Source organism: Halyomorpha halys, unplaced genomic scaffold (genome assembly GCF_000696795.3).
Source record: "Halyomorpha halys isolate HHAL.00 unplaced genomic scaffold, Hhal_1.1 Scaffold910.1, whole genome shotgun sequence".
Classification (NCBI taxonomy): Eukaryota; Metazoa; Arthropoda; class Insecta; order Hemiptera; family Pentatomidae; genus Halyomorpha; species Halyomorpha halys.
Genome location: NW_027106583.1, coordinates 15,044 through 30,202, shown reverse-complemented (window position 1 = coordinate 30,202; position 15,159 = coordinate 15,044). Strand labels below are relative to the sequence as shown.

The following is a 15,159-nucleotide window of genomic DNA, read 5'->3' as shown; positions in this document are numbered from 1 at the left end:
TCCCGCCGACCATTGTTTCTGGGTTTAACTTGGCTCTTTCTATTTTCTGTGTTACCATTTCAAAGAAGAAAAAAAAATTCTTTTAGACTGAAAATTACTCCGGTATCTAAAGTTCCCGGGTTTCGGCACCAGTTAAGTATTGGCGAAAGTACAATGTCAAAAAAGAGAAGAAGGAATAAGATCTAACTCGCTTGAACTGCTGTAAAATACTGATCTATTTGCGGAGCCAGTCCGTCTATATATATACAATCGGTCAGCTGTTCTCGATCAGCTGATATGGACCCGTCAGCTGACAGTCCGTAACTTATATATATACACATTATGTAAATCATTTATACTATACTAGTTTTACTGTAATTTTAATATACTATATTATGTAACTATTAAAATACGCTCATAAAAAGAGGTATGGATTGTATCACTTCCGCTTGCATTACTGAATTAGTCTGTTTGGAAATAAATCAGAGAAAATTAAACATGCAACTTTGTTTTTAGTAATTTCTTATTGGCCCAATCATTAGAACAATCGGGAATAAACAGAATTTCAGAACGACCAGTAGAAAGATTCGATTTAGAAAGTATTAAAGCGAATGAATTCGAATTTTCATGAGAAATATTTAATAGTAAATACATAAATAAATAATATTTGTCAGTTGCAATAAATTATTCGAAGTTAAAAACTTCCAATTTGAATATATCCAGAATTCCATTTGATTGGATTGGATTCCATTGGAAAATCCAGAATAATATTTGTTAAATTTATCTAAAATGCTTTTTTAATTCAATATAAATTCCGCAATTAAAAAATACTTGTTGAATTTTCTATATTTATAATTATTAAAAATGTATTTTATTAGCGGTAAGTAGTTCAACATATTATGTTTCAGTGCTAGTAAATTTATAAATTATTGTTGAATAGGGCAACCGTTGCTTCAAAGCTAAATATAACATCGGACGTCTTCTACTCTAAGGTGAAGTCCTGCAGTGTGTACACAGAAAAAGATTTCGTTTGTCTCAACCACGGGGACTGCTGGACTAACAACATAATGTTCAAGTATGACTGGCATGGGAAGCCTCAGTCGTTAAGGTAATAATCAAATGGAAGGAAATATAAATATATTTTTGTAATATCCTCAAGATGAATAGATTATAAAATTAATTAGATTATCAAATCATTGATCACTATCATTTTATTGATGTACAGGTTCGTGGACTTCCAATTTGCAAACTACAACACTCCATGTGCGGATGTCAGCAACTTCATCTACATGAGCTTACAGCCCAAGCTGCGTCGCAAGAACTACAAACTATTATTGGAGTACTATTTTGATGCGTTGATCAAATACTTGGACATTTACGGTTACAAAGGACCCAAGCCAACCTTTGAGGGCTTGGAAGAAGCCATGGAGAGGGTTTCGTTTTTCGGAATATGTTTGTTTGTCTGCTGGTATCCAGCTCTGACGGCCAAGTCGGGTACTGATACATTTGAATTAGACACATTGTTGAAGACAAGAGGTAAAGAAGGTTTCCATATGGATATGTATTTGGAGGAGGGCATCACCGAGAAGATTGGGGACGATCTGATAGACTTTGTCGAAAAATACCTTTCTTCCTGATATGTTAAGGAATAACGACGTAGTCCATAACTTTTTACGAAAAAAATTGTTCAAAGATTAAATATTTTACATGAATAACGTATCGATATAACAATGATTTTTTAACATACTCTTTTGACAGAAAGAGAAAAAAATGATATTAGTTGAATTACTATTTTGATTGATATGGATTTCCCACAATGGAATCTGAGTTGGTTCCTTTCTGCACTGACAAATGTCCATTATTGTGATTTTTATGTTTCACTCTATTCTTTTCAGTTCCTCATTTTAATTCATGTATTTGATGAATCAATTTTGTTCAAGTTTATTTAATACGTATAAATTTTTATTAATATTAGTCTTTACTATATTTTTTCAATTGTAGGAAATGGTCCGGATGGTGGTCAAGGAAGGTACAAAATATCAAAGAAATTATTTATTCGTTACCAAGGTTTCACTCCAGTTTGTAGAGCTTCTTCACTCCTGAATTAGAACAAGATAATAAAGTTATAAAAAAATATTCGACTATAAGAATGTACATAGGAACTTGTAAAAATGACGTTGAGCATAAAGAAATTATATAAAATGTGAAACGTAGTAAACTAAAATTCTAACTAATGAATCCTAACTAATAACAGTAACGAGTGATAAAATTTCAAATGTACCACTGCAGTAATAGATAGTGAAATATATAAATAATAATAATAATAAAATAAATAATAACGAATAGTGTACAATTAAAAGAAAGAAAGATGAGGAAGTAAATGTGATATATGGTGCAATATAAAATCAAGTGCATACATAATTGTAGGTAAATGAATAATGTAGGATAATGGAATAGAAATTATATTGATACCTGAATCCTCGAAGATCTAAATTGAAGATTTAGATAGATAAGGTTCTGGTGGTAGTTGGTATTAGAGTGGGGAGTTTGAGCGCTTCCCAGTAGAAATTAGATCTCCCTAAGAAGCTCAACGTTTAAGTTTACACTTACTATACACCAACTATTTGTACCTTATCTGTCTTTATCTTCACTTTACATCTTCCAGGATTCAGGTAAGCTTATAACTTCTATTTTATTATTTTATATTTTGCCTTTATTTATCCAGTTACCTGTCCGCTAGATTTGTTATTACACCATACTTACACTTCATTGACCTCCTCATTCTTTCTTTCTTTTAATTGTACAATATTTGTTATTACTTCTACATATTATTTTTTCAGTGTTCGTTACTGCAATAGTGGGACGTGACGGCCGTACGGGTTGGGGCGTAGGTTCTAGTGCGTTCGGAACGTTGTGGGTTCGATTCCCACCTGGAGCAGTTAAACATTCATTTTTCGGCTGTCCCGAAGAATGGATCTTGACACTTCCACCTTGGTTAGTACGCGGCGGCAACCTAGGTAGCCGCCAGGGGTTGGCAAAAAGGACCACTAGGTCTACTTGTTCCCCACACTAAATACGAGTACCAGTATTATACTGCAATAGTGCATTTGCGATTCTATCACTCATTACTGTACTTGTTATTCCTTAGAATCCTATTCATTTATTTTTTTAGTTTACTACGTTCCTCTTCTTTATATCATAATGTTTACAACTGCATATGTGTATTCATTATATAATGAACTACTTCGTTTATATATATGGCATATTAATGTTTTATTATATTTCACAATATTAGTATCTTTTTCTGATTCAGCTATCAGGGGCGAAGCATTGGTCACTAATAAATGATTTTCGACTACATTTTTACCTTTCTTGAGCGCCAGCCGGACTATCTTCCTACAATCAACTATAGTGCATCCAAGATGAGTTTGCCTGTGGGTAAAGGGAGGAGAGAGGTGAGCAGTGGCAAACGTTCTCCACCCCTCCCCCCATCCTTATGGCTTCTCTGCACTAAGTCTGTTCCAACAACCACTTCTGACTGTGAAACTGTATGGAGAATGCGTATTTTTTCTCCCAAATCTTGTACTGCGCATGCTCAGAACAGTTCTGGATATTCAGAAGTGATTGTTAGAACAGATCTACTCAGTTGACTGGACTTCCAAACCTTTTCTTTCCTCTCCTCGATCTACTTCTGCAACTTTTCAAATAGAAATTGCTCGTATGATTTTTTCAAAACTATTTTTCATTAATATCGCAAGATTAAGTAGTGCAAGATAAGTTTGCCACGTCGCTATCGCAAGATAAGTTTACCATCTCAAGTAACCTGAGTAGAGGGAAAATTATCCACTTTACAACCAAAAGTGTAATTAAGAACGAATTTAAAACATTAAAATTAAGTAAATTGTTTCTCAAACTGTTTCACAACAAATTTAAACTTAAAAAATTAGTTTTTTTCTAAATACAATGATTATCAAATCTCAAAAATAACATTTTGGAAGATACTGGTTTCTTAAATATCAAATCAGAAGCGATTTATCAATATTTTGCCCTACAAAGTACAAAAAAAATCAATAAGAAACAGTTCCAGTTACAGATATAGGATAAAGTAAAGAAACGAGTAGCCTACCGTAGTCGTAACCCAACTGGTAGGGAGTTACCAAGTTGCGGACTGCCTCTTGGAGGGTTTGTTATGGCGTGGAGGGGAGAAGGAGCTAGGGTGGGGGGTGCACTAGTTCCTTTCTCTCCAGGCAAGCTCATTTTAGACGCACTATACATATCTATCTGATAACTGATCTGGTGATCTAATAATCTTCTAATATATATTTTTATCAATATTAATTTTGTTCATTCACTTAATACTCTTATCCATGCACATCCACCTCTCCAGTTAAATCTAAAGTAAGCTATAATACACAGAGAAAACTGTTTATAGAAATATAATTTAGCCAATATTTACGTTAGTGCGGGATTTCACTTTTGCTGAGGCTTCCCTTTAGTTTATGTGTAATATCTAATATATATATTTTTGATTCTTTTTGTTTATACATTTATTAGGATTTTTTATGGAAGGTCTCTTATACACTGGCACACAGTGGGCACAATTCCGAATTAAGTAAAAAATAAGTTAATTAATTATTTCGCTTAAAAATGAAGTGATTGATGAAGAAGTAAAAATAAAATAAATTTGAATGTATAAAGTTTATTGGAAGTAAAATGATAAAATATGAGAATTTGTATATGATAAAAGATTATATCTAAAAATAAAATACAATTATATTATAAATTAATTCTTCTCAATTGGTATCAGAAGACACTGTCTGAGAGCAAAACCTCACGATGTAGTGTGAGTAGACGAGAGAGATTTTCGTGATGGATGAAAATAAAATTTTTGCAATCACTTCTTATTTTGTGAAATATTATATAAAGTATATGAGGAGAAGATAGTTAGGGATGCGGCCAGAGAATAATTTAAAAAACTTATTTATCACTGCCAACGTATCGGCCATAATGTCTAGCCTTCATCAGTGCTAAGAACACAAAACAAGATAACAACCAGTGAATACAGGATATAGAAAGATTAAAGTTAATCATTGTACAGAATGAATATAGATAAAAATAAAGTAATGAAAGAAGTGGGAAGTGTTAATTAATTGAATGAAAATTAATAACGTCAACAAAATGTATTTTGTTCTCAGCCCTAATGAAGAATAGATATTCTGGCCGAAACGTTCGCACTAATAAATAAGTTTTTGTTCTGCTAGTTGAATGACAGAATACATTTAAAACTGATATAATAGTTTTCATTTCAGAAAAAAATAGAATATTTAGACTTTATGGTTTCCTTAGAAATGTTATATGACTAAAAATGTTGAAAAGTGATGCTTGAGAGAGATACCCAAAACAAAAAAAAAAACTGTTCAACTTGTATGTATCAATTTGTTATTATATTCAAAGAAAACGAATAAATATAAAATGTACACAAAGATTACAGGAATCATCGTACTCAAAAACTAAAAAAAAAAACTCTAAAATTGAAATAAGGAATAGAGTCTTACAAAATGTTCTAACACCATCTTAATTTTTGACATTCCTGACTTAGAAGCAGTTACAAGAGGATGCCACTTCGCTGTCAATGCTCATAGGGTTGACCATTGCCGCTCGTGAGTGAGATTATTGCTGCCTGAATCCTTAAATTTGAATGCTGCAGCTCAATTTAATGTGCAATTTGTCACAACAACCAGCCCGTATAGCATTTCTAGGAGATTTGACACAGAAGCCGAGGTCACGGATGGTAACAGCGGTAACAGGAAACCCTCAGTTATTATTTATTTTGCATCTATCCCAAGCAGTAGCCTTTAGAGAGGGTCGGGGGGTTTCTTCAGCTTACCACCCTATTCTAATACCATGGTCAAGGGGTCAAGTTTTCATTTCGTGGGACCAAGACAGAAATAAAAGTCGACCACCTAGCCCAGATTCAAACCGGCGCCGCCGCAGTGCTCAAGTTGCAAAGACCTTTCCCTCAACTTCCTGAGCTACGGACGATCCCTGGCTGATGTTACTAAAGACTGGGGAAAGACTTACATCATCATCACCATAGATCCCGCTCTTCTATCGACGTAAACTGTGCAAATACAAGGAGGGCTGTAGTGAAACTGAACTGATGCCTTTTAGCAAGCTTCACCCACCCACACAGAAGAACACTGTAGCACTGGCAGTTCAGACGGCTAAGAAATTATCCCATCAATCCTCAAACCATTGGTTGGCAATTCTTTCGTTAAAAACTTTTACTCAGGAAAAGATTATGAAATGACAACGAGAATTTTATAGGCTTTTGTAGATCTGTAGTATATACCTCAAATACAAAAAAAAAAATTTTTGTAATTGTAAAATTACGTCTTAACTAGATATCTAAATAATATTAAAAACATTTGAAATGGACAAATGACTCATACTGATGAAAGAATGACAAAAATATTTAATGAATTTGAGAGACACAACATACACCTTACAAATATTTGAGCTAAATAAAACTAGAATTAAATGAGCATTTTAGTAGTATTAAACAATCTTCAAACGTTTCTTTCAGGAACGAAAGCAAACAAAATTGGGTTTAAAAACTATGAAAAGAAAACTGCAAGTTAATTGAAATATGTACATCTATCTTGAGTTAAATGTTTTCCAAAATTTCCTCGAACAAAAAAAAATATGAAAAATTCAAGTATATTTTGTTATATTTAGTAATTTTTAAATTAAAGTAAGCAATATACGATAGACGGATAATTAAAATTACTCATTTCAACATTTTAAATTATTTTCTAATGTTATCTCTGTACTTTTTAATTGATAGAAACATCGGAGTAGTGTTTTATCACTTTTTATATATTTATTTATTTTTTCGTACTCTCCTGAAAAGATTTTAATTGGTATTTAGTATGTACATAGGTAACTATATGTGTATGTAGGTATGGGTATGTATATGTGTTTTATCACTTTTATTATTAGTTTAATAAGTGATATGGGATGGAAATATCTCCAGTGAGAAGGAACTTACAAAATGAAAATATTTCGGTAGCCAAGAAATATTTAAGTTTTTATAAATATTCGAAAAGTGCAGATTTATAAAAACATTTATTTTTGAACGTGTTAGGAGTTTCAAATGGTTCAGACATGTTAAAGTTAAAGTTATTTGAGTAAGAATCCTCTGGCCATGGGGTGGGATGGAGGAGAGGTCTTATTCTCACTATAAGATGTTTGTTCTTCAACCAGCGTCAAAATCAACCTCATGGACAGTGGCTACTACATTCCAATACCCTCGTAGGTATTAGAATCAAGTCCATTGGTGTTTGAATGCTGAGAAGAATCTGATGGAATCGGGGTGGAATAGAAGTAGCTGTCGCATACGACGGAAAGATGTCGATAGGAAAATAATTTGTGTTGGTGTTATCAAATAGAATTTTATTTATTTGAGCCGTCGTCGTAGGAATAAAAATGGACCTGTTCGTTCTTCTGCACGGCTTATGAGACAAACCCCTAAACATAGAAGATTAGCAAAGCTGAACTTGTCTGCTTTGACTGCTGATAGTTGAGGGTTTTGACAGGTTGTGGTAATTCTGGAAGAAGTAATTATCCAGCGTCAGTTCAGAGTTTATATAACACATCCATTCACACTGAACGATTTTTCTTTCCTTCTACCAGCTGCAATAATTTCCAGTGGTTTCTATTCCCATTTTCATTTGTATACCAGAGCCCTGTTTCATAATAAAGTACAAACTAATACTATTAGTCTTGTATATTTATCTTAATTCAATTACACAGACTTGTACAATAGTAACTTGTACTTTAGCATTTATTAATTTTTGTAATATCACTAAAAAATAAGTTTTAGAATTATTCCCACACTAGTTTCTACAGTTGTACTATTAACTAATACTGTTAGCTTTCATTATGAAACAGGGCCCTGGTCGTAAAGCAGCCACAAATTGACGTTTAGTGTATCCCTTGTAAATACATATCAAAATCTATTGCTGCAGATATTGCCTATTAAATTATGAAATGAAAATTAAATATACACATTGAAGTGAGGTGTAGATAGTTGACCGTAGATTAATGATTGGAGAAGTTTGTCGGGAGGTGCGGTCAGCAAAGAACAACATAAATAAACAAAACCATATTTATTTATTTTATGCTGACGTTTCGACCTGAGTTTCAGGTCTTCATCAGGGCTATAGACCTGATATACAGAGGGCTTTTGTTAGTCGAAACGTCGGCATAAAATAAATAAATATGGTTTTGTTTATTTATGTTGTTCTTTGCTGACCGTACCCCTCAACAAACTTCTCCAATACACATCGAAGTTTATAAAACGATGTGCAGTGGCTGGTATACCTTTTTTTTAAAAATCCGTTTGGACATGGGTGCAACGTATAGCTGTCGAGAATTTCTGTAATTCATTTAGCTAGCAAAGGGAATTACAGCACTCAACTCTTATTAAGAATACTCTCCCAGAGGAGTTACTTTCTAGTCTTAGATAGATTAATTTTCGGATTATACCCACATTTTTTTTAGATTTTGTTTATTTTCATCACATTGCGAAGAAAGATTTTTGGATTTGGATAATTTATTGACGCAGACCTGCAAACAATCATTGTAGTAAACTATTAAAAAATCCATTGTCTAGCTTATTTGTAAGACAAATATTATATCGAGATAATATTATTTACTTTTTGAGTTATAAAACATATAAACATTGGTAAATTATAGCCCTAGGAACTCCTTTATTGTTTTTAGGTAAATATTGAGTTTGGACAAACGAGGTAAGCTGTGACAAGTGCCGAATAAAATTTTAAAGAAATGCCAAAGAAACTGCAATTAAAAGTAATAAACGAAATTTACTAAAACTTATAAAATACCATTGAAACACTGATCCCTTACTTTTTTTTTACATATATGGGCTAGATCGGGCAAGCTCAATGAGTAATATTTTCGAAAATATGTGTGTCAAAAAAAATATGTTTAGGCAAGCGCTAGAAATGGATGGTATCTGACAAAATGTATACAAGATCATTTTTATTATAACACCAACTCCCCCTTAATCTTGACCATCCCTTTAACCGAAGCGAGCCATATGTTCTCGAAATATAGGCGTCTCGAGGAAACTGCGTTTAGGTATAGCTGAGTGGAATTAGGGGACAAAATCTGATAAAATCGATACGAGATCAACTAGATATCAGCCTGCACAAACATCTCATCGAAATTAGACCAGCGATTCGGTCTATTTAATTTCAGACTGACACAGATCCAAATTTGTTTCTTTTTGACTAAAATAAAAATGCAATTGAACATTTTTGATTCTGAGGAGATACATTTTTTCATTTTCTGCATGAATACAAAGCTTACCTAAATTGGTTAGTGAGGAAGTGAAATCGAAGAACAGCCCCAACTCGTCAAAACCAGTAGAGGAAACAACATTCAACATGAACATTTATAAACATGCTTCCAACTTTCCCAATGGTGGGCCATTTAAAGGGAACACACCTGTCTACTTTTCTACGACAGGCCTACAAGATGATAATAACTATTTTTAAAAAAATATATTCTCTGCACTTGCCTTAAAGTAGTTGCAGCTAGTTACCTTTGTCTATAGATAAGGTTGTATCTCCACACGTTGAAAAGGGAGGGAGAAATGACACACGGTTGTAACTCAAAGACTGATCTATTTGCGGAGCTTGTACGTCTATATATACATATACAGTCGGTCAGCTGATAGCCCGTAACTCCCCCCATCAGTTTACGAACAATCCTCGTAAACCCTATTATATACAAAGGAAAGAGATATATACAAATACAATAACTATAAATGAGACAGATACAAAAACAATTAAAATACAAGAACAATAAAAAAGATACAAATACAATAAAACTACATGAATAAGATTCAAAATAACAGCCCTCTATGCAAAAAAAAATTAGACAAAACAAAAAAATACAATTTCACACGAATTATTGACATTTACATTCACGTGTTCTTATTGAGTGCCTAAATTGAACAGAATGAATAAACAAAAGAAAAACTTTACAACTTTGCCTTCCGATGCAACGATTGCTCTCCGGAAGTGAGTACAATCCCGTACATCATGATACCGTCGTTGCAGGAAGCTTTAATTATTCTAGGTGAACTGTTATTCGCTTTTTCGGTTCTTATAAACTTTCTCTGAAAATAACATTGTGTTCTCTAATGGGCCAGTCCCTATTAGTTCCAACTTTCTGGTACACCACCGTCCCAATTTTAAGGTTGCATATTTAGTCGCGAACACTGAGATTGTGTCTTGTAACTCTTCTGCGTTTCTCCTTCTCAATTTTGTCTCTGAGTTAGGCCCACATTTTCTCCGTGCCATACAATTAACGGTGATATTACTCTCTTCGGTCGCTGTATATTGGTAATTCCTTCGACGTCCCCGCAGTTTAAAAAGAATCTCGAAAGGAGAAAACCCCGATCCGATTGTATGGAATGATTATATGCTGCGATCGCTCGTACCATCGCTTCGTCTGGCTCCAGCCCCTTTTATAACTGATATGCCCGCAGGTGGTCACTGAGGGTACTGTGAAGCCTTTCGATACCTCCTCGGCTCGTGCCACACCACCTCCATTATTTTCATTTCTTCTCTGAAGCTTGCTTTGTCAAACTCTCTTCCACTGGCTGACGAGATTCTATCCGATACGCTGTACAACTGGAACCACGTTCGTAGGGCTCTTAACACTGCTTCTGCTGACGTCTCTTTCACTGGGCACGCCATAGATAGTTTGCTAAATAGGTCTATCACTGTGACCCACTTGTATCCCTTCGACGTAAACGAATCTGCTTGAAGATCACTAAGTGGTGCTTCTGTAGTGGGCGTCTCCTCCTGTATCGCTTGAGCTGTGTGTCTGTCATATTTCGCAGTCAGGAATACGTCAAAACTACTGAATGTTTCTTTAACTGTGCGCTCTATACCCCATCTTAATCTTGCCCCATCTTCAGTAGCCCCGAGATCCTGGTTTTCTATATGATTTGGCGACGTTTATCATTAAAGATTTCAACAATCTCTTCCATCTCTGTTGGTCTTTCCATTGTTGGGTCTTCATCTTCGGATGTCTCTCCTCTGTTTTTCAATTCTTCTGTGCCTGGTTGTTGTTCTTCTTCCGGGGTCCACTCTCTCAAGAACTGCCTAGCATGTCCAGATGATTCTCCCGTATTATCCTCGATAGAATTGACCTCTATTGCCCTTGAGAGCCAGTCTGCAACAACATTTTCTTTACCAGGCTTGGATGTGATGTCTATATTATACTGGTGGAGGATCTCCTTCCATCTGTTGATACGCGCAGATGACTCTTTTAATTTTCCCACCCACTGCAACGGTTTATGATTAGTGTAGACCCTAAGATGCCTTCCAACTACATAGGGCCCTATAATGCCCTATAAAAAATGCACTTGCTTTAAAGTAGTTGCAGCTGCTTACCTTTGTCTATAGATAAGGTTGTATCTCCACACGTTGAAAAGGGAGAGAGAAATGACGCTCTCGGTTGTAACTCAAGGACTGATTTATTTGCGAAGCCTGTCCGTCCATATATACATATACAGTTTGTCAGCTGTTCTACTCGATCAGTTGATATAGCTCTGTCAGCTGACAATCCGTTTTTAGTTATAATTACTAGTTAAATTATAATTACATACAAGTTATAATTACTAACTAAAACAATCCTAAAGTACTCCATTCTATTAGAAATTTCAGAATATCTTTAAGGTCAAGCGATAGTAGTCTATGAGATTATTCGAAATTTATACTACACTATGGTAAAAAAAAAAAAAAATGGAATTATATTATATTTGCCCAATTTGATAATTATCACAGGGACAGAAGAACTTGACTGATGTAAACTATTATTTTTCAAATTCTTAATTGGTACAAATAATTATTATCCAGATGCATTAAATTTGGACTATCACATATTCAATAAAGTAAGAAATAATTTGATTAAAAATGTAAAAAATCAAACCTTACTCATCAAATCAGCCCATGTTTGACCAAAAGATACGAATCGATTTGATATATTTTTTGTACCATTTTTTATTTCTTAAATTCATTACTTTTCCACAGTATTTCGATTTAAAAAAAAAAAACTGTTTTAAAAATTTATCGATCCAACATAATAATATCTAGTTGATTAGTATTCAGATAAAATGTTAAAAAAAAGACTGAACGAAAAAACAAAGTGAAATGTAAAAGGGTTTTCTCGTGGTCCTATTATGAAAACAGTTTTTTATTCTTACCGTTTAAAAACTAGATATTTAAATAGTAAATCGCTATTCAAATACTGTTTAATTTACGAGTATATGGATTCCTATGCAAAGAATCTCAATGTAAATACAATTAACTGGTATTTCACAACGTCTTTATTACCTAGTTGCACAACGTGTCTGCAAGTAAAATATAATAATCTAGGGTATATATTCCCATTTTGATAAGTTATGATTATAGTTGTAGCATCTGTCTCGCTGAGTGTTAGTCATGGACAGAGAGGTGTTGGAAACTGCGCTGAAGCGATCACTCAAAGACCATGCCATCGCTAGGGTCATCGAAGCAGAAGAGGAATCGGCTCTTCCCAAAGGAGAGAACTACCTTTCGACTATCCTGAGGATTCGGATGAAGGTCGTCCTAGGCAATGGAAGAGTCGCCAAGAGGAATCTCATCGTGAAAAGGGGGCAGGGTTCAGACTGTGTCATTGTGTGGATGAACGAAGTTTTGAAGGTAGAAGTTAAGGTAAATACAATTACGTTGATAATGAAATTACAATTTATGCTTTATTTAGTCATAAAGACAATTAAAATTTAATGAGTATAATGAAAGTACATTTTATTAATGTAATTCCTTATGATGGACAGTATAGAATATTTTTTAGAGATTAACATAAAGCCATAAATTCATTTCGCACATTACATGAATATAAAAGTCTTATAGGAAATCGTTGGAATTGATATAATTTTATAACTAATTAGTTTATTACTTCAAAACCCCCATTTTACTAATAAACTACTTTACCCAAGGTCATATATGCCAAGTTTTTCAAGTATAACATTTTTTAAATTGTCAAAACCCAATTAAATTCATCAGCAAGCAGGTTCGTTGTTTACGTTTTATTTTATTTGCTCTCATCTTTCTTTTTTACACCCTTTCTCCTTCTCTACTCTTTTCTTATTATTTCTCCCTTACCCATGTTATTAGTTATGTTCACCACGTATTATTATTGTTATATTTACTAAATGCTTCTTTTGTCTTACTTAACATTATATTTTATTTCTTTATTCTAGTATTTTACTTACATATTTCATTAATTACATATATTTTCTTTCTCATTTTTCCGTAGATTTAATTTTAAATTATTATTATTAAAATAAAATATGACTATTTCTTTGTTTCTTTTGCATTATATAACTTTATATTTTGATTTCTTTGATCCAGTTATTTTACTTGCATATTTAATTACCTATATTTACGTTTAATTTCCCACTCTTTTTATTACTTTATTTAAAATAATTTTCATTTTGTTCATACATTTATTAACTAGGTTTTCATGTATATTTTATTATTTTTTTCTTTTCACTTACTTGATTTTAATAATACTCTTCTCATATAGCCTTCATCTTCTTATAATACTTAAAGTATTCATGCCTTTCAACAATATTTGTGTCCATAACGTTATTTATTTCCTTATTTTCTAATCATTCTGTATATCCTTTTATTTATTGGTTGTTATCTTGTTTTTTGTTCATAACCCTGACGTAGGCCTGAAATACTGGCCAAAACGTTGGGAATAATAAATAAGTTTTTTCTCTTGTGTTCTTCACTGGACGCATCCCCGACCATCTTCTCATTATAGAAATACGAGGTCAACTTTTAAAAAAACATGTAAGCTAATAATACTAGCAGAAATAGAATGAATACCCCAACAGAACATTGAATAAACTGAAGGAATCAATATTCCATAGAATTAAAATAAAGAGTAATTAACTCTTCTTTACATTAGTAAACAATTCATCATGCCTAATACAATAAAATACAAGTTTATCTTTTTTAGATTGTGTAATATTAGAAATAAAAGCTGAATACGATAGTCTAGGAGTTAAATATTTTAGTCTCTGAAAAGATACATCTCCTTCCATATCTTTTTTTTTTTTTAATTATTAACAATTTCTTAAAATTTAGATCTACAAAATCTTTATTTTAGGGGTTTGAGGCAACGTTAAAAACAAATATGATTTCCTTGGTTCTAAAAAAATATTTTGACCTACTTTATCCTAAGCCACATTATGTTTTTATAATTTTTTGTGAATATAATATCGTTTAATAGAATCTTTATTTTTTTTTTCATACTCCTCAATCAAAGAGATGAGTAAATTAGTAGTAACTTTAAAAAAAAAAAAAATAACCCTCACTGTGTTCCAATATTATTACTATTTTGAAAAAAATCATACCGACTGAACTATCACAGTGTGGTATGAGATTTTTAAGGAGTGACAGTTGATATTCGTTGTTAGCACCTCAAGAACCTATCTACATCAACCTTGGCTGCGGTTTAGGGCTCTAAAAACTGCACTAAAGGGCGCAAACCTCATCTAATTTAACAAATTAGGACCGGAGATATAAAATAAAATGTTTTCTTTATTTCAAACCCATAGCCGCCCTTATAACAGCATTAAATATAGTTGATGTAGACTGAAAGAGCAGACATTCAGCTTTCCAACGGTCCTATAATGTAGTGATTGGATAAAATGAAAAGGAGTTATGAGCGATTATATGAAGAAAAGTCACAGGAAAAAAAATCTCACTAATAAATGGAGGTGAATAATTTCTAATTTTCAATTTCCTTGAAAAATGGTATTTAGCAGTTTGTGACGACGCTAAAAAAACAATATTATTTGTTTTTTTCTAAAAAAAAAAAATCTTGACCTTTTTTAATAACAATTGTTAAGGATGAAATATTAAGAATTAATGGGTTAGGATGGTTAAGGAGTTTGGAATGAAAAGACGCATATCTGTTTTGGGTCAAATCTGCAACGAATGGGATGTTAAGGTCTTTTTGAATGAGTTTATTTGTGACGTAATAAGGAGCATCAAGGATTTTACGTAGGATTTTGGATTGTAA

General features: G+C 32.9%; 2 protein-coding genes across 7 annotated transcripts in view; both read left to right on the top strand.

The window, feature by feature from the left end:
- The window catches only part of LOC106687052 (uncharacterized), a 34,550-nt gene extending 30,233 nt beyond the window's left edge, over positions 1-4,317 (top strand). For all 6 annotated transcript variants that reach the window (XM_067044963.1, XM_067044958.1, XM_067044959.1 and 3 more), the window contains exons 5-6: positions 920-1,087; positions 1,205-4,317. In XM_067044963.1, the coding sequence (XP_066901064.1) occupies positions 920-1,087; positions 1,205-1,616 (580 nt within the window). In that variant the 3' untranslated portion in view covers positions 1,617-4,317. The remainder of the gene's footprint in view (positions 1-919; positions 1,088-1,204) is intronic.
- The window catches only part of LOC136795190 (uncharacterized), a gene marked incomplete in the record, with an annotated part of 17,969 nt that continues 5,356 nt past the window's right edge, over positions 2,547-15,159 (top strand). The window contains 2 exon segments of the mRNA XM_067044964.1: positions 2,547-2,651; positions 12,495-12,776. Coding sequence (XP_066901065.1) covers positions 12,525-12,776 — 252 coding nt within the window.